At 26.1% G+C, this 27,095-nt stretch overlaps 1 protein-coding gene across 1 annotated transcript; it reads right to left on the reverse strand.

Annotated features, from left to right (window-relative positions):
* Nucleotides 1-1,085: 1,085 nt before the first annotated feature.
* Nucleotides 1,086-27,095, reverse strand: LOC111675217 (somatostatin receptor type 2). The gene is made up of 2 exons (XM_046951716.1): nucleotides 26,531-27,095; nucleotides 1,086-4,570 (listed from the first exon to the last, which is right to left on the reverse strand). Exon 2 carries the CDS (start codon nucleotides 4,388-4,390, stop codon nucleotides 2,708-2,710), a length of 1,683 nt encoding a protein of 560 aa, XP_046807672.1. The 5' UTR covers nucleotides 4,391-4,570; nucleotides 26,531-27,095; the 3' UTR covers nucleotides 1,086-2,707.

A 27,095-nucleotide genomic window follows, 5' to 3' on the forward strand; every position in this document is an offset into this window, starting at 1 on the left:
ACTAGACTATATACTAGACCACAGACTAGACTAAAGTATAGACTATAAACTAGGCTATCTATAATCTAGTCTATAGTGACTATAACATAAACTAGGCTTTAGTCTAGAATAAAGACTATAGACTAGACTACAGCCAATAGGCTATACATTAACATATAGACTAGATCTAGTAAACTAATTTTTTTTCTAGTCTATAAGCAAGACTTTGGATTATAGATTAGTCTATAAACGAGTCTATACTACACTATGAACAATAAAAAATTTCAAGGAATGTTCCTCGTAAAATTGTAGACTACAAATAGAAACAGCAATAGACAACATGGAACCAGATTTAATGTTCTGACCCCCTAGTGTTTTCTTTAAATTAATTAAGTACATTTATACTCTGTCCTCTTAGAAAGTGGGTCATTTAGATATGTTTAATAGCTATGACCTTAAAGTTTTGTGTTTTTAACTTGTTGCTCATGAGTTGTTTTTTATTTTCATTTATTTCATAAATTATTTTATTTATTTATTTAAATTTTTGTTTTACAACAAAATCAAATAAATTAATTTTTCTATTTGATATTTAGCACATCAATTGTGAAAAGAAAAAAAAAAACAAATAAAACATTTTTAAATAAACTATTTTTTTTTTTGTATAATTTTATTTGTTTGTGTTTATTTTTTAAATAATTTTTAACAAAAATCTATTTATTTAATTTATTTCAAAGATTTTGTTATGCATATTTATTTAATATTGTGTTTTTTTCTTATGGTTTTTAAACTTTTTATACTTTTACATACAAAATAATAAAAAGTTTCCTGTAATTAAACATATTATTTAATTTATATGAGTTTGTGGTTTTTTATTATGAAAATAATAAAGAGTTTATTTTTTTAACATTTAACATTTATAATTGTTTGTTTATATAAAATTAGCTTAACTTTTTAGGTACTTATATAAAACTATTTAATTAAAAATAGGTAAAAAAACAAACTAGAAATTATAAAAAAAACATTTAGAAAGAAAAAAGAAAACGTTTGACGTTTTTTTGCATTATATGATAGACTACATTTAATTTAATTTGTTTATAAATATTTTTTGGTTTTAACATTAATTACTTTTTATTTTTAATATATACAAAAAATTTTAATTTTATTTCTATTTTTTTTTTAATTTATTCTATTCGTTAGTTTTTTTAATAATTGTATTTTAATACCCTGTATCTGCTTTATTTTCAGATAACTTTTCCTATGCAGGGTTAATTTCAGTAAGTTTTTTAAATCTTTTTTATTTTTTTTTTTTAATTTTAATTTTATTTTTCTAAAATGCTTAATTAAATTCGTTTATTCTTAATTTCATTTTGGTTTTTCTTAATTTTGGTGCATTACTGAAGTGTTGCTAGTTGACAAAAGTTTTAAAGCATTTTGTTTGTTTTTGTCTTAAAATAGGGATAATACAACTGACGACTGCGCATTAGATGCCGGAATTTAATGAAAAATTTATTTTGTTTGAAAAAATCTATAGAAAACTTTTTAGTATAAAAATGTTTTAAAATTAATTTGGATTTTACAGTTTTTTTCATAGTATAGCAATAAATTGCAAAAAATACAGTGACGAACAAAAGTATCCGTTCTTCAATTTAAGTACGTTGAAGTTTGATAGTATTTGAAGTTTGAAGCTCTTTAAAAAGCTTTCGTAGTTAATAATCCATAAATGGAATATATAAATTTATTGAATGGTTTCTTTAAAATATTTGGTTTCGAAAGCAATACAAAAGCTTTTTGAAAGTTTCATCAAAAATTTTCCCAAATAAATATTGAATCAAAAGCTTCTATTGAAGGATTTTATTTTTAAACTTTAGAAAATTCTTTAAAAGTAAAATCTAGGTTTAAGAGCTTTCTTATGTTTTTCTTTGAATATAAAGAATAAGCTTTTATTGACAAATAGCTAAACTTCATTTAAAAGCTTTTATTTTTAAAGGAAAATTTTATCAAGTTTTTGTTAATAAATAAATATAACAATTTTTGGTTAAAAGCTTTTAGGTTTTCACACTAGTTTCCAAAAAAAGTTCCTGTACAAATAGGATATTATAGTAAGCTTTTCTATAAATAAAAAATGTGGTACAGTAGTAGATAAAAGCTTTTAGTTATTTAAAATTTAGAAAAAATTTAATTTTCTTTATTTGAATATTTCCCTTGACTTGAAAACCTAATAACTAACGCCGCTATTGTAATTTATCTATCACTTGACTTTTGTTGACCACTGTACCTTTAAGGAAACTCTAAAGCTTTTATTCTTTTAATAAAACTATTTTTAAAAGCAAGATATTTATCTACTAAATAATCGAAAGTTTTTCCTTACAGTTTTTGTCAATTAGTAAATTCTTTTATATTGGACCTTTGAAACTGCTCATTTTTCATAAAGGGGGGAGTATTTTAAATTTCTTACAATAAAAAAACTTAAGCACATTTTATTTAACTTAAAACTACTTTAGTTTACAACTTAAGTAATTAAATTTAATTTGTATTATTAATTTATTAATATCAAACTTGCTTAATAGTTATAATTCCTCAATTTCTAAAATACTATCTAAATTTAAATTTTTTTTTGAATTTTTAAATTCTACTATTATAATTGATTAAGAGAATGCTGCTGTGAATGATGTTGCTTTAAAACAACTATACACTCTTTAGCTTGTAAAGGACTCTTATAGTTTCGCTCTTATAAATCGGTATGTAAGACAGGAGGTTTAACAACAGCTGCAATGTCAGCTGGTGGGGTATCTGAACATTCTGAAGAGTTTTCTAAATTAGAATTTTCACTTATGCCTCCTTGTATGGCGGTAAGCTGGCTGTTATAGTCATGAGAGGAAGTAGTGGGTTGGCTGGCAGGATTTTCTAAAAGATGTTTCATTTGAGTGGAAGGACAAATGGCTATATTGTTGCCTGCCTCTAAGGTGGTGGTATTGGTAGTGCAGGTTATAGTGGTGGCCACCGAGGAGCTGACCATATTTTTCGCTTTATTATTTTTACGATTTAATATCGAATTTTTCTGTTTAGTATTAGAGAGTAGTTTATCCGAGGGTCTTGATTTGTTAAATTTAGGGAATAAACTGTTCTCCAATTGTAATTGGGCATTGACATCTTTGCGGGCCGCACAGGTGCAGGCTTTCATGAAAGATTTCTTGAAATTATCACTTAGAAAGGCATAGAGTATAGGATTCATTGCCGAGTTGGAGTAACCCAAACAACCCACTAATAGAAATATGGTGATCTCCAAACGTGACACACAATTACCGGGTGGCGATGTTATTAAAGCTACCTGGGATATCCAATAGGGTAACCAACATAGTATGTATACTGTAATCACTGTTAACACCAGTTTGGTGACTTTCCGATGTGACCTCTTCTTCTCTTTGGACTTGTGCTTGGGACCCACTGTATGCAATTTGCGTATGACCAAGCAGTAGAAGCCTAAAATGAAGATAAGAGGCGTAGCGAAACCCAAGGCCAATGAGTACAGTATAAATGTGGTACCCGATTGGGTATTCTGAGCTTCTGGCCACTTAATGTTGCAGGATCTATGCTCACCATTCTCCACAGTATTGGCAAATAAAATCACCGGCAACATTAAGAGCACCGAGGTTAACCAAGCAATACCCGAAACCATTTTCGATACCAAAGGCGTGCGATAGCGCGGCGAGGATATGGGATGGCAAACAGCTATATAGCGATCGGCCGACATAATGAGCAGGAATATGGAGGAAGTGAATTGTGTTATGGAAGTACTCACCATATAAGCCTTGCAGGCATATTCACCAAATTGAAAACTTCCTATCTGCATGGTGTACAATAGAAAAGGAATGCCTATGAGAAAGCATTCATCCGCTATGGCCAGATTTAATATGTAAATATTAGTTACCGTCTGCATTTTGGAAAATCTCAAAACTACATAAATAACTAATGTATTGCCAAATAAACCTATAATGCACACCACCGAATAAAGTATCATGGTGATAAGATTAATGATCGTATGTTGACCCGAATTACAGCCATAACCCTCATCCTCAAAACCATCATAACTGGAATTGGAGAGTGAAAAATTAAAACCACCTACACCTCCATACATAGTGGCATTTAGTTGGCGATAAAAGTTCACATCATCAAATTCAAACAATTTTAAGGTGGGCTTTAATTGGTCCTCGAGTACAGCCGATAAAGCATTAGCTTTTGAAGAGGTTATATCTAAAAAGTTGTCTTCTGTTTTGGTTTCCATTAGAAAATCGTCTGCTGCTAAGGCTGCTCCTGTGGGCAATTTCTCTTCTTGTTGTTGTTGTTGGTATTTATGTTGTAAACTCAATGTAGGTATTAAGCTCATTAGTAAAATATTTAAAGAATATTTCATTTTTTGTTTTGCTCCTTCTTATTTTCCTTTAGTGGGGGAAAACTGTGTTTGCATTAAGCTTGCTGTTCTTTATCTCTGCTTTTCTTTTTCCTTTAAGTAATATTTAGTATATATGTTGTGGGCCAGTTGTTTGAAATGTTTTTTAGTATTGACCACATTTTCGCTTAAAATGTGCTAAATCTGTAAATGGAGGGGAGAAAAAAAGTTGTTATGAAAAATTCTCTGCCGAAGAAATATTTATAAAATATTAAATAGTGTGCTGAGAAAATCCAATACTTGATGTTAAACTTATATACTTTTATTTTAACAAAGTACATCATTCAACTAATAACTAAGGGAACATTTTTAAAAAAAATATTTTTGACCTAATAAGAGGTTTTAAAGTAGCTGCCAACCAACCATCTAGCAGCAACTGGGGAAAAGAAATAAAGAAAAATGTTTGAGGTAGGCAATAACGAATCGGTTTTATGCTTTAATTTTATACAATATGATATTTACTCGAACTTGATTTTTGTTAAAATAAGATATAAGGTGTAAAAACACAATATTTATTGGAAAATATGATATTTTGTTTATATTTATTATTCAGTGAAAAGATTTTGCAAAATATTCATCAGTTAAAGAAAAATTTGATATTTGATGAAAAAATCCGAAAGTTATCAAAATTAACGAGAAAAATTTGCTATTTAGTAAAAAGTCGATATTTAGTAAAATTAATAAATAAGACAAAATTAGTGAAAAATTAAAATATATAAAATAAGTACAAACTGTATAAGAAATTTAAAAACTGCTTATAATTCCTAGGATTTATTTTAAATCCTTGACCAACCTACGTTTGTCTACTACCATACTAACGGATATTTGCTTTTCTTCTCCTGCTCTTCTTTTTGCCATTTGACAGTCACCACATCAACGCATTTTTAAAACATTGAGATTTAAGCTTTAAATTTTGTAATTGCTTTCGAAAACGTTAAGTATAATTGCACTTAAGAATTTAATAACTTTGGCAAAATATTACATCTTTCAAATTTTAATTTAAAAAGCAATTTAAAATATACCTTTATCCTCCCTAAACTAACTCCCTCTTAAATAACCAGACTCTTACTTTAGCACAAACTTTTCAATTAACCTGTTTTTTGTTTTACCCAAACAAAATGGTTGTTTACTTTACCCTCTGCCTTATGAATAAAAGTATTTTAGCCTTCAGCTTTCTTTTTATTTTTCTCTCTCATTTGTTTGTTTCTTTATGTTTCAAATGAAGTCAAAACTATTGCAATTAATATAAACAAGATGCAAAAATAATGAAAATGTAAATTAAAAAACTGATTCTGGGACATTAAAACCAGCAGGATGCAATCATAACTAAAACAAATGAAGTGTAAGAAGAAAATACAACAGATTGAAAAACACTATGTGTAGAATGAATGCCAAAGTATTATTATTATTAATGGTCAACAATTACATAATAAATAGAAAACAGAATTAAACAAAGCATACAGCAGATAAAGCTTAAATTGTATATAAGGCACCCTGCTAAGCTGCAACACTTTACTCAGCAACAGCTTAAAGAGCCTTAAATATATGCAATGGTTTTATTTATGCTTATATGTATGCTTTTCAATTTGTTGAACAAGAAAAATAAGAAATAAAGCATTTTTTTAGTTTTCAATTTAAAGCAATTTTTTTTTAATTCTAAACATCTGTGTTGTATTTTCATTAAGTTTTTTTTTTCATTTAACGTAGTTATTACTCTTATAAATATGTATGAACATTTTAAATTTCTAGTTACCATGGTGTTGTATAACTGCAGGCTCTTAAACATCAATAAACATTGCTGAAAATTTAATAATACATATTTTTAATAGGGAGGAAATACTATCCCTAACACAAGTTTAGTACGTTTTTCTGGCTCTTAAAACTTTTTGAAAAGTACTGGTAATAAATTGTTTACTAAAGGGAAAAGTTTTTACTTCAATATGACAAAATATGTTGAAAAATGTGATATTTTAATATTTTAAACAAAAAATATTTTAGTAAAAAAAAACGAAATTCATAATTTGTATTGAAAATTACTTGGAGAAAGAATCTAAAGAACATTATGATATTAAAAATACAATTTTTTAAGAAAAATACGATATTTCGCTAAAAAGTTGATTTTTTTGTCGATATACAAGTGAACAGAAAATTTAGTAGATAGACTAGTCCTAGGTCTATTCAATAGACTGGTAAAAAACACTATTCAATTAACTAACCAATAATTCATCATATTCCTCAACAGAATAGTACATAGACTGATCCATAGATTAGTCTAAAGACATGTAATTAGATTAGTTTTTTTAATAGAAAAGTTAATAGGAAAACGCAAAGACTTGTCCTTACATATGTCAAAAAATTAGTCTTTAGATTAACCCATAAACTTGTTAATAGACCACTTCGTAAACTGGTCAATGGACCAATCGATAGACCATCCATAGACTAATTCGTAGCATAGTCAAACGGTTAGTCAATAGACCAATCAATAGATCGGTCTATAGGCCTGTCAATAGACCAATCCATAGACTATTCTCTAGAGCAGTCAATAAATATAGAGTCCATAGGCAATTTTATAGAATAGTCTATAGGCAGTAAAGACTAAAATATAGACAAGACAAAATATTTAATGTGTAATGAAGGTATTAAAGTACAAATTTTTAAATGTTTAAAAGTAATAAAAAAATGAAGAATAGCACTGCAACATGTTTAATACGTAATCGTTTTATTCCTACTATTTTTAATGGAAATTTATGAGCAATTGATGGGAAATTGAGTCACTGTCTTTCTTATGCAATTCATCCCATATACCCTGCAGTTTTAAAATAGATATTGCAACAAATACGTATCAGTACAGAGTAATTGCAACAAATACATTTAAGTAAAGGGCCTGTTTCCAATCAACACAACTAAGCTAAGAGCTTAATTCGATCTTAAGTGTTTAATTTATGTGTTAGCTAATTTTTTTACCAAGATAGGCATCCTCTGCATTACCTCTCTACAACATAATCGCTAGTAAGGATCAATTATTTAAGCTTAAAAGTCCAGGGATGGAATCTTGTTTAAGTTTCTGTTTAAAGTTATCTGTTGGTCTCAGGAAATGCTGGGCAATTGCAACAACTCTTCTTCAGGCAATAAAGTATTTACGTATGTTTGCCTAGAATCCATTTCATAACAACATAAAGGAACATATTTCGACTACATAGTAAATAATGATGCTTTTATCATTAGCAATCGTAATTTAAGCATAAAACGGAACATACATACTACTTATATCATCCATAATTCTTAGTATTTTACAAACACTAAAAGAGCCAGGCAATTCCAAATATCAACTCAAGCGGACAATAATCAGGGACACACATATATTAGAATGGTCCGAAAAATTACGCAAAAATTAGCCTTGTTAAATGGGAAAGTTTACAGAACGTATGGAAAAATTGTTATTGGTATTTTACTCTATTGCATACGGATATGCAACGACTTATGCATGTACGCAAAACTGGCCCTTCGTAATATTCTTCGTTTGATTTGCAATTGCAAACCTAGCAACGTATGCCTAACAACACTAATGACATCAAGTTTAAGATAATTAGCTTACAAACATAAATATTAGTAATATTATTTATTTAGATTGCCCCTAATGAAAGTAATTTAAATTTATGTATATATTTATATGGTCAATGTTTAGTACAAATTCTTTGAAAAAAACTAATCGTCTCTGGAATTTTTTGTAATAAATTCTTAATAAATCCATTTAAGTTTATTTATTAATTGGAAATATACTACACACAGTTATGGCAATTAAATTCCCTGAAATTGATGACCCTTTATAAGCATAATGACATTTTGACATTTCTAATTGGTTTAAAATACAAATTTTCTAAATTTTTAACATAAATAATCCTTTGACGTAGATAGCAGTTGCTTTGTAGTATAAAAGCTAAAGTTTGAAAGGGCATAAAATAATGAAGGTTATAATAATCTTGAGGGGAGTATAAATAGTTAAAACATTATTTGCATAATAGTGAATAGTTGTTGAAAGGTTCGAGAGTTGTCTTAAGTTTATGAGATAATTTTTTATAACTGATACACACATTCTTGTCACTTTTGTCAGGTTTTTATATACATTTACATACGTATGTTGGAGTAACAGTGAAGGGTATTTTTGGAAAATCTAAATATAAGTGTGAAGTGAACAAAATTATTTTTTTTTAATAAACTCATATTACAAAAATTTTCATTTTAATTTTCTAACACTTGTGGATATGTATATATATATAATATATATAATATATATATATATATTATAATATATATATATAATATAATATATATATATATATATATAATATATATATATATATAATATATATATTATATATATATATATATATATATATATATATATATATATATATTTTGCCCATTACTGTTTGTGGGTAGTTTTATATGCATATGAATAAGTGTTATTGACGTACTTATAAAAGTGGAAGAAAAGAAGTGACATAGAGAGGAAATGAAATAAAAACCACTTAACCACTTTAACATATCGAAAACAGAATTTCTTAAAATGACAAAACAATTGCTAAAATCTAAAAGAACAAAGAACGAATATGTAAAAAGGAATTATTAAATATTTTGTTAAGAATAAAAAATGAAAATTTTTTTCGTTTTGTTAGAATGTATTTTATAATATCCTGCCTGTTAGGGATAACCTTTAGTGGGGAAATAGATTAACTACACAATAAATTTGTTATGAGAATTTCATTTATTTAAACCTAAACGGTTGTTTTTAAGTGCTGTAGAAAAAAAGAAATGGCAACGAGGCCCTGCTAATTTATAAAATCACAACAAACCATATGAAAAACATTTCTGAAAATAAAACCAAGAGAAAACAATAAATAACATCACAACATGTTACACTTTTGGTAAAAATATACACATTTTTTTTTTTTTTATAAATTGTACAATAATGTTTTACTAATTGAATTTTCATTTCACATTTCAACCAATAACATTACAACAACCATGACAGCTACAAGTAACAACATAAAGAAAAGACAACAACAAATGCCTACAATAAATTTAAACAAAAAATTGCATAATCAAAAAACGAAAAAAAAATTAAAATAAACCATTAAAATTAACACAATATAATTAAGAATAAAACATATGTTTTTTGTTATTGTTGTAGAAATTGTGGTTTTGTTTTAAATAACCCAACGAACAAGAAAACTGAACTAGAACTGAATTAGAAATGAACTAAAACTGAACTAGAACTGAACTAAAACTGAACTAGAACTGAGCTAGAACTGAACTAGAACTGAACTAGAACTGAACTAGAACTGAACTAGAACTGAACTAGAACTGAACTAGAACTGAAATAGAACTGAACTAGAACTGAACTAGAACTGAACTAGAACTGAACTAAAACTGAACTAGAACTGAACTAGAACTGAACTAGAACTGAACTAGAACTGAACTAGAACTGAACTAGAACTGAACTAGAACTGAACTAGAACTGAACTAGAACTGAACTAGAACTGAACTAGAACTGAACTAGAACTGAACTAGAACTGAACTAGAACTGAACTAGAACTGAACTAGAACTGAACTAGAACTGAACTAGAACTAAACAGAACTGAACTGAACTGAACTAGACTGTACTTAACAGAACATAAGACTTTTCTTTTTGAAAATGTTTGCTGGGATCCAACTGTTCGTTTTCTTTTCATGTCATATCATTGCTTTTTATTTAAAATTTTAGTTGGAATTGTTGATGTTTTTATAAGCTCTTAATGAAATGATGATTTTTCTTTGAATGTGTGTTTTTTTTTGTTTGTTTACTATTTTGTTGTTTTAACAATTGAAAATGTTTTATTTTAAAATTGATTAATTGCAATTTTTTTCCAATTAAATTAATGACCATTTAGTGAAAGTTTTATTAGTTCATAAAATTTGTAAATCAGACGTCGGCGCTAGTATTGTTCTGACAACGAAAATTTTCGGCAAATTACATGTACACAACACGATCGCATACGAACCTCTAAACAAGAGCATCAAAAATACAAATAATTAATTTAGTTGCTTGACAGCATTCAACAAAGTAGGTTTATGTCGCTTTGTTAAAGAAATTGCAAACACAACTTGAAAAAACAAAAACAACTTGCAAAAGCAAGAGCATAATTTACAAAAACAACGTACACTCTAAATAATTTTCTAGAATGCATAACAATGAAAGTAAATAAGTTAATCTTGTTTCATACATTTTTTGTACATTTTAATTAAAAATGTTGTTTCTATGTGAAGAAGTTATCATTCTTAAGTACATTGATTACACATTGTTTATAAATATTCGCATTTTACAGTAATGCAATTTAATCTTCAAAATTAAAAATAACCAAATATTTTTTTCAGTGCAGTTTCAATGAAAAAATGCCAATAGTGTGTGTGTAGTGGTGATTTTTTTATCTGCCTCTCTATCCGCCGGTATATGTTGTAAATATTTATAGAAAATCTTTTTTCATTGTCTAGACTATTTATATTAAAATCAACATATTTAGCACATATTAAAGCCTTTTTATGTAAAAAAAGTTTAGTTTTACTAATACAGAATTTAACTTTCTTTATTTCTTACAACAATTAAAATGCTGTTTTAACAATTTCCTTTGCTTGAAATTGTTTATCCTTTTTTTAAGGCAAAAGGAAAACTAAAGAAAGTGAAAGTGCTTAAAAAAATATATTAACCCAAAACAAATTGAAAAGTTTTAATGTTCTTATTAAATTTATAAGAAGTTTTTTTCTGCAATGTTGTTTCCTTCACTTTGCATACTTTTACCAGAAAAAGTAGTGTTTATTTTGTAGACAGATAAATTGTTGTTGGAAAAAATGTAATTATCTTAAGAATTCACTTAAGCCAAGTAGTTAAAGTGCAGATAATGAAAATTAAATAAAACTTTAAGCAGCTTTATATTCAACTATAAAAAATTTGATTGTAGCAAGTATTCCAAACAGTTCTCAAAGTAAATCTTAAATCAGTATATATTAAGAGTTTCTTAGAAATTCAGCACCTTATTGCAAGTCGTTATGCAGAAAAAATGAAAAGAAAACAATATTAAACAATATCTGTTAACATATTAATAATAATAAAAATGCAAAGTCTTGTATTTTGCATTTTTATTGTAATTATATGCAAATATAGAAAGTCTTAAAACCTTTTAGTTTTCAACAAAACAAATGATGTTTTTTTTTGCCAAAAATTATACATATTATTTAGCTTAAATTTCTACACGTGCTCATTGTTATTGTTGTTGTTTGCTTTAAATTCTGCCAAAAAAAAATCTACAACAGGATTAAAGCACCAAGTCCTTTAAGTTCATTGGGCTTAAGTTGCTGTTTTTTATTATATTAAATGCGCGTGTTTTGAAATTTTTATTAGATTTAGAAAAATCTTTAAGTATGTAAGTAAGTTATAGCTTTCGCCATTTTGTTTTTAGAGTTTAAAGCTTTTAAGGCAAAAAAAATACAAAAAACACTTTTTAACAAAAACAAAAACATATGTTAATATTTTCATATACAAAATATTTCATATTTCTCTTTAAAAAATTCATAGATAAATAATAGAATGTTTGTAATATATGTATGTATAACCATCAGCATTGACATCATCATCAGCATGAGAAACAGCAGCCTATATTACCAAAAGCTTTCACAGGTTATTAATTTCAATTTTGGATTATTTATAATATTGTTAAAGTATAGTGGAAAACAAAATTATATCTCAATTTTGTTTAAAATTAAAATTTTATTTGTAAGAATATGATATAAGCTTGCAAATTAGTGAAAAATTTTTGAAATGTTAATAATATTTAAAAGCAATTTTGTTGTATTTTTTTTAAGTAAGGTTCCTATAGCGTCCGTCAGTCTGTCACATTGATTCTAAAATTGTCCGTCCATCTGTGTAAAATTTTCAAGATTATTTCAAAAAACTTCAATAAAAAAATTTTCTTTAAATCATTACCGGATTATTAAATTATTATTTAAAAAATCGTAAGTTTAATTATGTACAACACTGTATTTTTGTGGTTTTAAAAGAGTCTATCCAAATGTAGCTAAATTTCAAAATCAAACTTTTATCAATACATCTCCTTTTATATTGTTAAAAATCAGTGCACGAATAAGTAATATTAGTTTTCATAAAAATACATTCATTTTTAAACGGATTGTTTAATTTTTTGTGACACACTGTTTTTCATTTGCTATGATCTAAGCAACATATTGTATTTATTGAATGAAATACTTGTATTTATTCCAACAATTTCCGGAACAACAATAACAACGAAAAATCTTCAGACAAATTAACAAGACCATTTTTGCTATTGACAAATATAAATATAATATTACAAATACATAGAAAGAAAAATATGTTTAGATATAGTTACAACAATTACTTTTAAGTTACTACTAAAGTAAAATTATAAAAAAATTTTTGCCACAAAAATATATTTATTTGCTGTAATCATAGGATTTGCAAAATAATTAAGCTGGAACTCAAACATGCAATATACACATTTATCATGATCCAACCATACTTTTTTTCTGGGTGTACTTGTAAAAGTCATCAACATTAAAAATGATTAAATGACATATGTCATAAAACACAGTACAACAATACAAATTTGGTCAAAATAGACAAAAATCAGAAAAGTGACTTTTTTAAGGGGAAATGTAAGATTTGATTACAAGAAAAAGGTTGGTCAACGGCCGGTCTTGTTTTAACCTTGTTATTTGCCAAATTTTACAAGCTGTATCCTTTTCATTTATTCCCTTTTTTGGTAAATGTTGTTACTTTTTTTTTCCTATTTTTCCCATTATAACCTAATTGTGTAAAAGTTTGTTACAGCTCTTAAAAAAATGACGAAAACAACATTTCAATTTAAATAAAATAAAATGTTTTTGCATACTTGACTGATTCATTTGCAAGTCTGAGTGATGTTTTATTTTATTTTAATTTTGCAAAAGAGTATTCCCCATAGTGCCAGATGGAAGGACAATATAATAATGTTTCATAAACCTTTTTATTTAGTTTTTTAGAAATTTTAAGTAACTTTTTAATTGAAGATCCTTTTTTTTATTAAACCATCATTCCCTAAAGTGCAACTTGAAGTACCCTAATAAATTAAAGAAAAAAATAATAATTAGAATATTTCTTTACAAATGTTTTCTCGCAATTCAATGATTTAGTATAATTTTGTCATGTAATTATTTAAATCCTAAATAAAGAAATTCCCTGAAGAAAATTACTCATACGACCTGTAGGTTTGTAAGTGGTTTTGTAGAAAACTGTTGTTTCACATAAGGATACGCAAAAATAGCATTGGGTCAGAAAAGTTTTTTTTAAGAATATTTTTGTTCCTTACTGGGACACATAATTTTATATAGAACAATAGTTTTTCCAATTACATTACTAAAATTTTCACACTCATTATTTTTAGAAGTTTTGCTAGCGACACTGTAGTGTGATTCCTTACCAGAACATTTTTAACTTTATAACTTTCGAAATTTAATAAAAAACCTTTAAATTTTACCACAGATTGTAAACTTTCTTTTCAAACTGAAATATCCTGTTATGACAATTATTGTGGCCTTTTGCTTAACTTGGTAAAAACCTCTTCTCAATAAAACAACTGTAAAATATTTATTTGCACCATAAAAATAAAAAGTTTCTTCCCATTTATTTAAACCTTTGACCTTTTCAAAAAAAAAATCGCTTTAGAATTAAAGTTAAAATAAGTTTATCATCCTGTTTGTGAACACTTAGCCATAATTTTCTGACATATATATGGCATAACAAAAACAAGGATTTCCTTTATACTTGATTTTTAATATAATATTTTTCATCATATTCCAAGCTATAGGGAATATCATTATCGGTGTATATTGCAACACAGCCAAATTTTACTCTTAAATTACTTTTACATGATTTTTACAATCTCTGGTAAATCTTAATTTTTATCTTGATACACATATGATGTATGTTTTGCAACCCAGAGGCCTCCACAAAAAATAAAAGAAATGACAAAAAGCCAATGCCATCTTTCAATTCAATTCTCGGTAATAGTGATGTATGTTAAATAATCTACAATCAAATATATGAGAAAGTATTCAATGGAAATCAAACTGGCCTTTTGGCCTTATTCAGTACTTTTATTTATTTTTCCCCATTTTAACGTTTCCGCTTTAATTGATTGTAAATAAAAAGGGAACATACATTTTTAATATTGACCTTTTTTTCCTTTACACTTTTCATTCTTTTTCATTTGCTCTATTGTTTAATATTATTTCCAAAGCACAAAGGTTTCGATCAAAAAAAGGATTGAAATAATTGAAAAAAGATTGTTAAAATCACAAAAATGTGTGTTGAATCAACAAACGAAAAAAAATGATAAAATTATCTTAATGTATAAAGAAACGAACAAACATTTGTTTGTATAATGTATTTTGTAGGACATAGAGCAGGATTAGAGAAATCCTTCCTAGGTAAACATCAGTGAAAAACATTGATATAGCATGAATTTAATTAAACGTATGTTGCTTAGTATTTTTTAGTGCCAAGCATAAGCACTTTTGTAAGTTTTTAGGTTAAATGTAGAATTTTTCTGAATTGAACAAAAAACTTTAGAAGCAAGGATCAGTCAAATAATAAGTCAAATAAATAGACTGTAGACTATACTATAGACTAGACTAAAGACAAGACTATAGACTAGACTATAGACTAGACTATAGACTAGACTATAGACTAGACTATAGACTAGACTATAGACTAGACTATAGACTAGACTATAGACTAGACTATAGACTAGACTATAGACTAGACTATAGACTAGACTATATACTAGACTATAGACTAGACAATAGACCAGACTATAGACTAGACTATAAACTAGACTATAAACTAGATTATAGACTAGACTATAGACTAGATTATAGACTAGACTATAGACTAGACTATTGGCAAGACTACACTAGACTAAACTAGGCTTTAGACTTGACTGTAGACTACACTATTTTGGAGACACAAGTTTTCCTTAGAAAATTGTTGTGTTATAAAAAAATAGCGCAAATATTTCAAATATTGAAATTTTAATTATTTATTTAAAATAATTGTCAGTTTCTATATAAACGCTGCAATTATAAATTTTCCTCAATACCACACTTTTCCAAGTACGACATGTTTTCACAGAAAACCTCTTAAGCATTAATTAATAATTATCTCTTATTTCGTAGAATTTTTCTTTACGATTTTTTTTTTATTAAATTTCCTTAAAAACGAAACACCTACAATTTCTCTTTTTCAGTTGCTAATGAGATTCTATCATTATGTGTTGCAAAAGTGGCTGAAGCTGATGTTGCTACAAATGTTATTTTACAAATAAAATTTTCATGTTGCCTTTATAAAATCACAAAGTCTTTTTGACTCATATTTGCTACTTATTATTGATATAATGATGATGCTGATGTAATAATAATTTGTAGTTGTGTTGCAATATTCATTTCAAATTATATTCTACAACTGTTGAGAATAGAAAAGAATAATAAGCTTTTTTAGTACAAATATTATTAAATGATTTTTTTATTGACTTATACAAGTAGCAAATGGCAAATGTATTTTATCATATAAGTGCCCAATAGGTTTTTGATAACAAATGCTTTACTTTGAATAGAGTAACACTATTTACTTTCTAACCTACTTCAAAGAAATTACCTGGAGACAATGTAGACACTTAAAATCTTTTCCTTTAATATTTGCTAATGAAGTTTGTACAGAAGAATTGTTATGGGTTTTTAATTGAAATTAATGTAAAGAAAAATGTTGTATCCCTTGAGAATACTTTATTCATGGTTATTGTACCCTCTTTAAAACTACATGGTATGCACATTTATATACAAACATTATTATTTATATTAATTTTTCCAAATGTATTTCCATGTAGAATTGCAACCTTGTTTCCGTTTGTTACTGTGTAACAGACATAGTAAATGAGGAGAATTAATAATTCCTTTTTTTTGCACTCAATGTAAAAAATTATGAAAAAGTAATTTTTATTTTCTATATTTTTTAGTAATGGCAAAATAATGTTTTATATACAACATAATATATATATATTATAATTGCATAACATATTTAGAAAATGTTATTAGAAAATTAAGTTTTATAAGAAATTTTATGCTCTAGGAAAAAACGTAATATTTAAATTAATTAATTTAATGAAGCTAGAAAGCGTATAATGTTTAAAGGTACTTTAAAAAACGAACGGAATGTAAAATATTTTCTTTAGAAAAAGGATCTGCCCACCTTAGGATTTTGACCTTACTTATCTTTTAATTTTTAAATAATAAAGAATATTATGTTTTTATATTAAGTAAATTTTATACTGAAAAATATTTTTTTTTAATTTTGTTAAATATTGAACAGAAGGATGCATATGTATGCAAAATATAAACTATAAAATAATTTTTCAATTTACTCAACCCTTTACCGATTCAAAATATACATTTTCTGCATTTCTAAAATGTTTAAATTTTCTATTTTTTATGATGATCATCATACTACAACAAGACTATTTTTGGATTTCGTTTGATTATTTTAACCTACAGTGGGTGTATAACATTTCTATTCTCTTGGTAGTTTTTAAAATTTGTACTTAGATATACTTTAGTATATAATCTTGTCTTTAGCCTGGTCTATAGTCTACTCTATAGTTTAGTCTATATTCTATAGTCTAGTATAAAGTCTGTCTATAGTCTAGTAAAAAGTCTAGTCTATAGTATAGTCTATAGTCTAGTCTATAGTCTAGTCTATAGTCTAGTCTATAGTCTAGTCTATAGTCTAGTCTATAGTCTAGTCTATAGTCTAGTCTATAGTCCAGTCTATAATCTAGTCTATAGTCTAGTTTATATTCTAGACTATAGTCTAGAATATAGACTATATAGACTATAGTCTATATTCTATAGACTATATTCTAGACTATAGACTAGTCTATAGTCTAGTCTATAGTCTAGTCCATAATCTAGTCTATAGTCTAGTTTATAGTTTAGTCTATAGTTTAGTCTATAGTCTAGTCTATAGTCTAGTTTATAGTCTAGTCTATAGTCTAGTCTATAGTCAAGTCTATAGTCTAGTCTATAGTCAAGTCTATAGTCTAGTCTATAGTCTAGTCAATAGTTTTGTCTATAGTCTAGTCTGTATTCTAGTCAATAGTTTTGTCTATAGTCTAGTCTATATTCTAGTCTATAGTCGAGTCTGTAGTCTAATCTATAGTCTATAGTCTAGTTAAGTTTAGTCTGTAGTATATAGGCTAGTCTATTATTTAGTATATCTTCTATAGTGTTCTTTATTGTATAGATTTGTGTAGTCTTTATTGTAGACATGTCCAGCCTTTTGTCTAGTTAACAGTCTAGTCTTTTGTCTAGCTTTTAGTCCAGTTAATAGTCTACTCAATAGTTTAGTCTATATTATAGTCTTTAGTTTAGCTAAAGTCCGGTCTATAGTCTGGTCTATAGTCTAGTTTATAGTCTAGTATTTAGTATACTCTACAATTGAATTATTTTTTTACAAGAGTATAACACTCCCACTATCACTTCCTACTTACACTTCTTTTGCATTAAGTTTACTAACCAAGCTTAATTTTGCATGGTTAAAGTTACTAAAACCCTATGATTTCATAAGCATATATGCACGAACAAGTAATGCTTTTATACCGGAAAATTCATCAATTTACATTCTCGTATTTTGCTTTTAATATTGGCATAAAGTTTTTAGTAAAAAAAGAGGAAAAAGCAGGCAAAAATGTGAACAAAAAGTTCATAATACAGCAATAGTTTTTTTTGTTGTTATATTTTAGTTTATAAGGGAAAATATATGCATACACAAATATGAAAACATACATATAAATAAATATTTAAAAAATTTTCATGTTTTTAAATGAGTTTTTAAATGCGTAGAAAATTCAGCCAAGTAAATAATATATGCTGTATAAACAATTAATATTTTTTTATTTTCCTTTTTTTAACAATTCACTCTCCTTTTAAAAACAAACTTTTCGCTACAAAACAAAAAAATAAAATAACAATACCGCCAGCACCATTTAAATACAAATTTAATTCCGCTTTTTAGATAAACGTGCGTATAATTTATAATAAAGAAAATGCCTATAGAAACAAGTCCACATACTCTTGTTTAAAATGTTTTTCTTTCTTTCTTTTTTGTTTAATTTTGCAAAAGTTTTGTTTGATAAAAATTCCTGGAAAAATATATTTATTTTTTTTATTTATTTCAAAAATAGGTAAATGCTTAGAAAAGTATACAGTGTAGAATTCAAACTTTTCTATTTTCTTCTGTTTTTGTCACATGCATACAAAATAAAAACAGGAAATTTTTCAATAGAATTTCTAAATTCTTCTAAAAACTTAATGTCACTACATGGCGTATGAGTAATATTTAATATCCCATGACGTATAAAACGAGCAATATTAAGTGTCTCAACGTATACGTAATATTGAATTCATGTGTATTGTTGTGACATATAAAGACTTCCACAAGCATGTTTGTGCCAACATTTACACAAACAAATATTCAACACAAGTATTGTATTTAATACAACCATTATTAAACCACATTTAAGTATGTATTTATTTATTTCTTTATTATTTTTTTTTTCTGTGGTGCTTAAGATTTTCTAGGGATTTCCTGGGAATGAAATGCTTTTAAAGGATCATATGTGAAAAAAAAATATTTTATTTAATTTAAAAGTAGGAGTAGATTTAAGAAAAATATGAGATGTAATGAAAGCAATTTATATTTTTTAATAATAATAATAAGAAGTATAAGAAATATATACAAATGTTTGGATATACAAAGGAATTTTTAAAATTTTCAATAATTGTGTAATTTATTGCTACATTGTATAATTTAATAATAAAATATTTTAATAACTTAATGTCATTTACTTACATACAATTTAATATAATATAAACTTATATCAAAAGTTTATAAACTAAATTTGCATACAAAATTAGTTATATAAACCTTTGATAAATGTTTATAAAGGCAGTAAAAATATTCGAAATACATAGAAGTAGTAAACAATAGCCTAGTCTATAGTCTAGTCGAATCTCTAGTCTTGTTCTAGTCTAGTCTGTAGTCTAGTCTATAATCTAATCTATAGTCTATAGCTGATAGTCAGTAGTCTAGTCTATAGTAGGCCAATTGTCTAGTCTATAGTATAGTCTATGGCCTAATCTTTATTGTAGTATATATTGTTGCTGTCTAGTTTATTTCATATAATTATTAAGGTCATTTTAATTATCTAAACTTTTTTATATAAAATCTATTTATCTGTTTAAACAACACTTTAATTGTAATCGCACACCAACAACCAGCATCATGATGCTTAATTAAAAATTCAAACAACATGTAATTAAAAACTTAAATTTTTTCCAACACTTATCATTTTAACATATTGAGTATATGTTTGTCAGTGTATTTGTTTTAATTATACATTCTTCGTACATACTCCATACATATTTACATAATTAATTGTTTAGTTATGAAAATCTCTCTATAAATCACTTTTAATCGCTATTAGCAGCCACAAACTGTTGTTTGCCACAACTGCTGCTGCTAAATTTTGTTGCTTTTATTTAAGCAGAAGCAGCAGTTTTATGCAAAGGCGGCATAATACTAGTAAAAAGAAATAAGAAAAAATATATACATCAAATAAATTGCAAAAAAGAAGTATTAATTCTATTTTAATTATCTACACTCTTAATTACTAGTAGTATATGTGTAAGCAAATACTTAAACCAGCTGTTCTTCAGGGGGATTGTCTTGTATATGAGAATTTTTATATAATATGGACTAATATCTAATCTATAGTAAACAAAAATTGTTTAATATTATAAAAGTTCATTCATATGCATGCATACTTTCATACGTATTTAGAGTAATGTATAAACTTATGTAGTACATAAATATACAAATTCTATATACATATTTTTTTTCTTATATTTTTTACTCTTATATATAAAAAAGATGTTTTTCTATTTTTTTTTTTTTGGATATTGTTACTCTAACAATCTAAACACACGAGTGTTTTTCTTGTTATCAAATGATATCAGTACTTGGGGGATTAAACTATGTATTCCGTATGTAAGTTAATATACAGATAAATATATACAGTCATACATATTTTTGCAAACGTCATATTTCGTTTGTGAAAATCAGCCTCATTCCTGTGTGTATATTATTGACTAAGACTAGACCATTGACTACGTTATGAACTTAACTATAGACTAGACTATAGACTAGACTATAGACTAGACTATAGACTAGACTATAGACTAGACTATAGACTAGACTATAGACTAGACTATAGACTAGACTATAGACTAGACTATAGACTAGACTATAGACTAGACTATAGACTAGACTATAGACTAGACTATAGACTAGACTATAGACTAGACTATAGACTAGACTATAGACTAGACTATAGACTAGACTATAGACTAGACTATAGACTAGACTATAGACTCTAGACTAGGCTCTAGACTAGACTCTAGACTAGGCTCTAGACTATAGGCTAGACTAGACTATATTTTTGATAATCAGGAGTATTGTCGAAACAATAGACAAAAATTTCAAAAAAATTTACAATGATTTTGTTTGAACTTTTCCTAACTTGAGCTGAATTTTTCCTACCACGTCAAAAGCCAAACAATATTATACATAAAATATACAAAATATCACACAATATACAATTGTACTACTAAACAAATATTCATGTATTTATTTGACAGTTAGTTTATATTATTTTTTGTGTACATTAATACTGCTTTTGCTATATATTGTTGATATTATTATCATATTAAATATTTGTAGCAACAACAATGTTTGAAATTCGGAAAAGACCTACCAATAATATAATAATATTATTATAATCATTTTATTTACATTATGTATACACACACTATGACATCTAATGTATTCAATTATGAAAAACAAATTATTTTTACTCAAATGCACACACTTTATTGATCAGTAGACGATAACGAATAAAAGTGTTAGAAGTCAAGAATTTAATAGAAATGATAATGTGTTTTTCACTTTTAATAGTAAATTGTTAAAGTTTGTTAATAATATTAGTTGCAAATAGCAATCTATTCAATAAAATTAATTTGATGTGTACTTAAGATTAAGCTAATTTTCTTGGAAAACATGAAAACTGGTATAACTTTGTATAACAAAAATAAGCTTTTCTGTAAATATGATTAAAGTGTTCTTAAAGTAGTTAAATAAACATAAATATTTATGTATTTTAATAAGTTTTATAAAAATGTTAATATTTGTTATATTAAAGTTGTTTTTATTCCTTTACTTTAAGCCTCTAACACTCCTTTTTGTATTGCTGTATTTACAAAAAAATGCAGATTATACATATTTTACTTAAACGTTCAGTTTTATTTTCTTTTGCTATTTAACATAAATAAAACAACTTTTGTTTTCTTTTTCGTTTTCTGCTTTCCATATAAAACTTTGAATATTAAATGTCACTGTTGGTGTTGTTGCCTTTGTTTTTTTAAAACTTCTTTTTTACAAATTTAGCAAATATTTTTTTTAGTATCTACATTATTAAGTATAATTATCACTCAACTACCATCAGAGTTTAAGCGCTACGGCATATTTTTTGTACGATATACATAACGAGTACACTACATTTGTTTTTGAAACTACAAATGGGACTATAAGAATGGATTTACTATGGACTAAAAATATAGTTCCGACAATAGTTGAAAATGTATCCAACAACATAGTCCGAGCGATAGACTAGATTATAGTCCACAATTCATAGTATAGCTCAGACTATAGTTAAAAATGCAGCCTAGACCATAATCCAGACTATTAACATATAGACAACAACATAGTTCAAACTTTAGTTGAGGGTATTGAAAATACCCTCAATCATGGTCCAGACTATATAGACTATATCATAATAGTACAGATAGTTCAAACTTTAGTTGAGAGTATTGAAAATACCCTCAATCTTAGTCCAGACTATATAGACTATATCATAATAGTACAGATCATAAACTAGACTATAGTCCATATTTTACACTAAACTTAGACTATATATGTATATCGTCCAGAATATAGGCAAGACTACAGACTATAAAGTAAGCTATTATCGGGACTTAAGACTAGACAATAGTCCATAGTCAAGACTAGACTAAACACCACATTAAAGACTAGACTGCAATCTAGAATTTATAAACAAGATTACAGTCTTGACTAAAAACTAGATTATAGATTAGACTAAGATATAGTAGAGACTGAAGACAAGACAATAGTCCAAACTAAGGATTAGACTATAGTGCTGACTAAAGACTAGACAGTAGCCTAAACTATGAATAAACTATAGTCCAGACTAGTATCTTGACTATTGAAAAACTATAATTGAAACTTTATCCCAGGTTATAAACTACACTAAAAACAAGAATATTTATTTAAACGTAATATGTAGTATTTATGAAGACCTAGTTTTCGTATAACTAAGTTGTATATTATGTAGGAGGGTATTGAAGATTCGTTATAATTGTCCAGTTTTTTTCCTGTTTTTTCGCTATGTCATTAAGCCAAAAAAATTCTAATCTAAATTGTGTTGGTAGTCTAAATTTCCGCCCTAACTGCTGTTGGCATTGTGTAAAGAAAAAGTTTCATGTTTTTTTATAGATAAATGTGATTCATTTAAGTTATTGAAATTAGACCTCCTTGAAATTGTTTATTATTTATATATAATTTTTTTTTTTTTGCTTTAATGCAAACATAATCTTAATAATTCGAATGTAAACATTTAAGTGCAAAAATGTAAAAAAACAATCAACGTTTTTATTTATTTTTATAACCACTAACAAAATGAAGACAGAAATATTGATTTTATCCAAGCTTTTGTAACAAACGCAAAAAAAAAAATTTTTACGTTTTAAAATGTTTTTTTGTAATGGCGCTACATCTTTCTGGTTAACCATCCAACAGTTTTTCCGATTGCTTTTCATCATTACCTTAAACGATTGTAAATTGTAGAGAAACATTGAGTGCTAACACTCCCTACTCGATTGTTTGAAATAAGGAAACTACATTTATAAGCTTAGAGAAAATTTATGGGCTTGAACTATACAACCTAATGAAATGGGGGAAAAAAAATACTAAATAAAAATACCATAAAAATGTTGGATAATTTAATACCAAATATATATGACCCAGACACGCACTATTTACAAAAGTGTTTAGCAAAAACTTACATTTATCATTCATATTAAATCATATTAATTAAAAAACTGGGAGTTTAATAAAATTTTATTAAATTTTTAATTTAATTTGTTAAAATTATTTTGTTTAATTTGTAAATTAAAATTTTATAACATTTTATACATACATATGTATTTGTTTACACATATTAAATATTTATAATTTTCTTTTAATGTTTAACGGTTTATTGTCTTTTTCAATAAACTAAATTAACATTTAAGCGGGAGATTACTGTAAACCCTAATGACACGCAAACAAGAATGTGACAAGCGGAAGTGTAACAATTTTTTATGATGTCAAAAATGAGTGTTTTAAAATGTTGTAAATTAAAAGAAAATACAAAAGTTTGTACAAAAATAGCTTAAAGCTGTTTTGAAATACTTATTTGAAACTTTTATTAAAGTAGTCCTTTGAAATAAGGACATTTTTTTACAGAGAACCAGAGGGTTAAAATCACCAGTTGTTACAGTTTTAAAAACTAAAATCAGTACAAATTTTATGTTAAAACAAAAATTTTGTATAGACATTTATGCCAAGAAAAATTTGTCTCTATAATTTGTTATTAAAAAAACATTTTATATAAGAAATTAATGTTCAGTTAGGATTTTCTGTTAGAATGATATATGAAGACTAATATTTCTATAGAAATTTTATGTGGATACAACATTCTCTATTTAATTTTATGTTAAGATATATTTTATAAAAAAATTTATGTCAAGACAAAATTTTCTGTACACATTTGATGTCAAGACAAAATGTTCGAAAAAAGTCTTAAAATTGTTTATTAAAAATTTTATGTCAAGATATATAGAATTTTTTTGTCAGGTCAGAAAAATGTTTCTATACAAATATTATGACAAGAATTTTGTCTCTTAAGAGAATAATCTTAAGACAATATTTACGAAATAATTTATGCAAACAATTTTATGTCAAGACAAAATTTTATATCAAAACAAAATGTTTTTTAATGGTAGCTTTTCTTTTTGTTTTCTGTCACAAAACTTAATTATTTAACAATTTCTTTTTGTTTCATTTACTTTCATTAAACAAATTACAATTTTTTATTATTTTTTAACAGCTCATTCCTTTTTCTTCTAAACATTTAAAAATTACATTAAATTACATTTTTTTAATTCGGCTTAATTTTCAAAATGTCAATTAAAAAAGCTATTAAGAAACATTTAATTTTTGTTTGTAAATCACATCGATTTTAAATCAGACCATTAAATAACCTTCGTAAGCTCATTATATAAAGTAAAGTTATATCTACTGATGCTGCTGATAATGATGATGATGCTGCTGCTGCTGATGATGATGACAATGATTGCGATAATTTAGCAGCAAATGTCAGTGATGTATAGAATAACATGAACCAAAAAAAAAATAATAGAAAAAAATGGACATGCGAAAAAACAAACAAACAACAACAAAAAAACAACACAAATGAATGAAACGTGATATAAACATAAGTAGAAGAAGTGAAAGGCGGTTAAAACGAATCCTTAAATGAGCTAAATACCGACAATAAGACAATAGATGGGTTGAGTAAACCAAATTTTCCCAAACATATTGTTGTTTTTCATAAGATTTTCTATAAATTAACAACGAGTTTATAAACATAAATACTTGGTTTATAATTTTAAAAAGTTTGAGGTTTTCGACTAAACTCTCAATTATCTCAATGTCGGGTTAAATATTATCGTTAGGTTCATAGAAAAGTTATTTTAACCGGCAGTGGAGTTAACTAACCTTAATGTCATTTATAATAATTTGTTAATAAGTATAGAGTTATTTTACTTAACAGATCTTAGTAAACTTTTAGTTATATTTTGAACTGTGTAAATTTTCGTTTTCAATATTTTGCTTTACAAGGCGTATGATTAATATTAATTACTGATTTTTTTATAATTGTCTTCACAATTATTATTAAGACATAATTTTCTATAGAAATTTTATATAAGACTATTTAATAGTAAAAAAAATCACACAAATTTTATTATAAAGGAATTTTAATATTAATTTTATTGTAAAGAAATTTGTTGTCAATACAAAATTGTCTAGAGCATTTATGTCAAGGAATAGTCTTTAAGTGAACATTTATTTTTCTTGGGTCAATTTTCTATAAAAAATCGTACTTTTCGTGTTGTTTTCTATTGAAAGGTATCGCCTTGAAAGAATTTTGTATAGAAAAGGTTCTTTTTTCCACAGTTGTTGTGGACAGTTTTTTAACAGTTATTAATCTAATAGACCTAATAGTTTTCCATTGAAAAAAAAGTCTCCTCATTGCGCTTTTTTATACTAAAGCTTATCTTTTGAACAGTTAACCATAAAATCTTCTGGGACAGTTTTCTATAGCAAACTTTCTTCCTTGAAGATTGAACAGTTTACCTTTCCATAGATAAACAAAATTTAATAAAAAATATTTTTGGTGTTTAAACATTTTAAATAAATATCTCTAAAAGCATTAGTTAAAGGACACGTTTGAAAAAATTTACATTTTATAAATCCTTTAAAAAATAAAACTTAATAACAATCTTCAAATCTGCCGCAATCTTTAAATAGGGTGTATATCTTGAAAAACACTTATCTAGCGACAAAATCTTCAACTTTTCAAAGTGCTTGATGAAAAGAGTGCAAAAAAAGAACTGTTTGCCATATTCTGGGCACAAACTTAAGTGTTACGAGAAACAATGAAACAACAAAAATAAGTTTCAATGAAAGTTTTAACAAATTTCAATTACCGTTCTGTTATGTATTTTGTATTTCTTTTTTCCTTTGTTTAGCAACTCTTGTAGATTGTGGTCCTTATTGTGGAAGTAATTGTGATGAAAATAATATCCTTTAATATATTTTGGTTTATTTTTTTTTTTGCTTTAAATGTTATCAAATTTTAACTCGTTGTTAAAAGCCTTTTTTCTCGAACATATACAATCGTTGTTTTTGTTTTTTTTTAACTGGTTTCAGATAAATTTAACACTTTTTTTGTCTCGGTTTGGAAATCTGTATTTTAAGGATTTAAATATATAATAATCCTGTTTGTTTTAAAGATAAAAAACTAATTATTTTAAATTCCAATACACTTTAATCCTTTAAACCGGTTTTTTTTTGACAAGTTTTAAACATTTTTTATTTTTTTAATATATTTTTTCTTGAAGGTGTTTTTTACAAAATTTTATTTTATTATTTATTTATTTTTCTATAAAAAATACACTTTTTCTATTGTAAAATTTAATTAATTTCGTTTATAATTATTTATTGTTTTATATAGAATTTTCGCGCTTTACACAAAACATTGTTGTGTTTCGT

The sequence above is a fragment of the Lucilia cuprina genome, chromosome 5 (genome assembly GCF_022045245.1).
Source record: "Lucilia cuprina isolate Lc7/37 chromosome 5, ASM2204524v1, whole genome shotgun sequence".
NCBI lineage: Eukaryota > Metazoa > Arthropoda > Insecta > Diptera > Calliphoridae > Lucilia > Lucilia cuprina.

Excerpts from the sequence above, each read along its gene's own strand:
- LOC111675217 (XM_046951716.1), bottom strand. The coding sequence starts at position 4,390 with ATGAAATATTCTTTAAATATTTTACTAATGAGCTTAATACCTACATTG.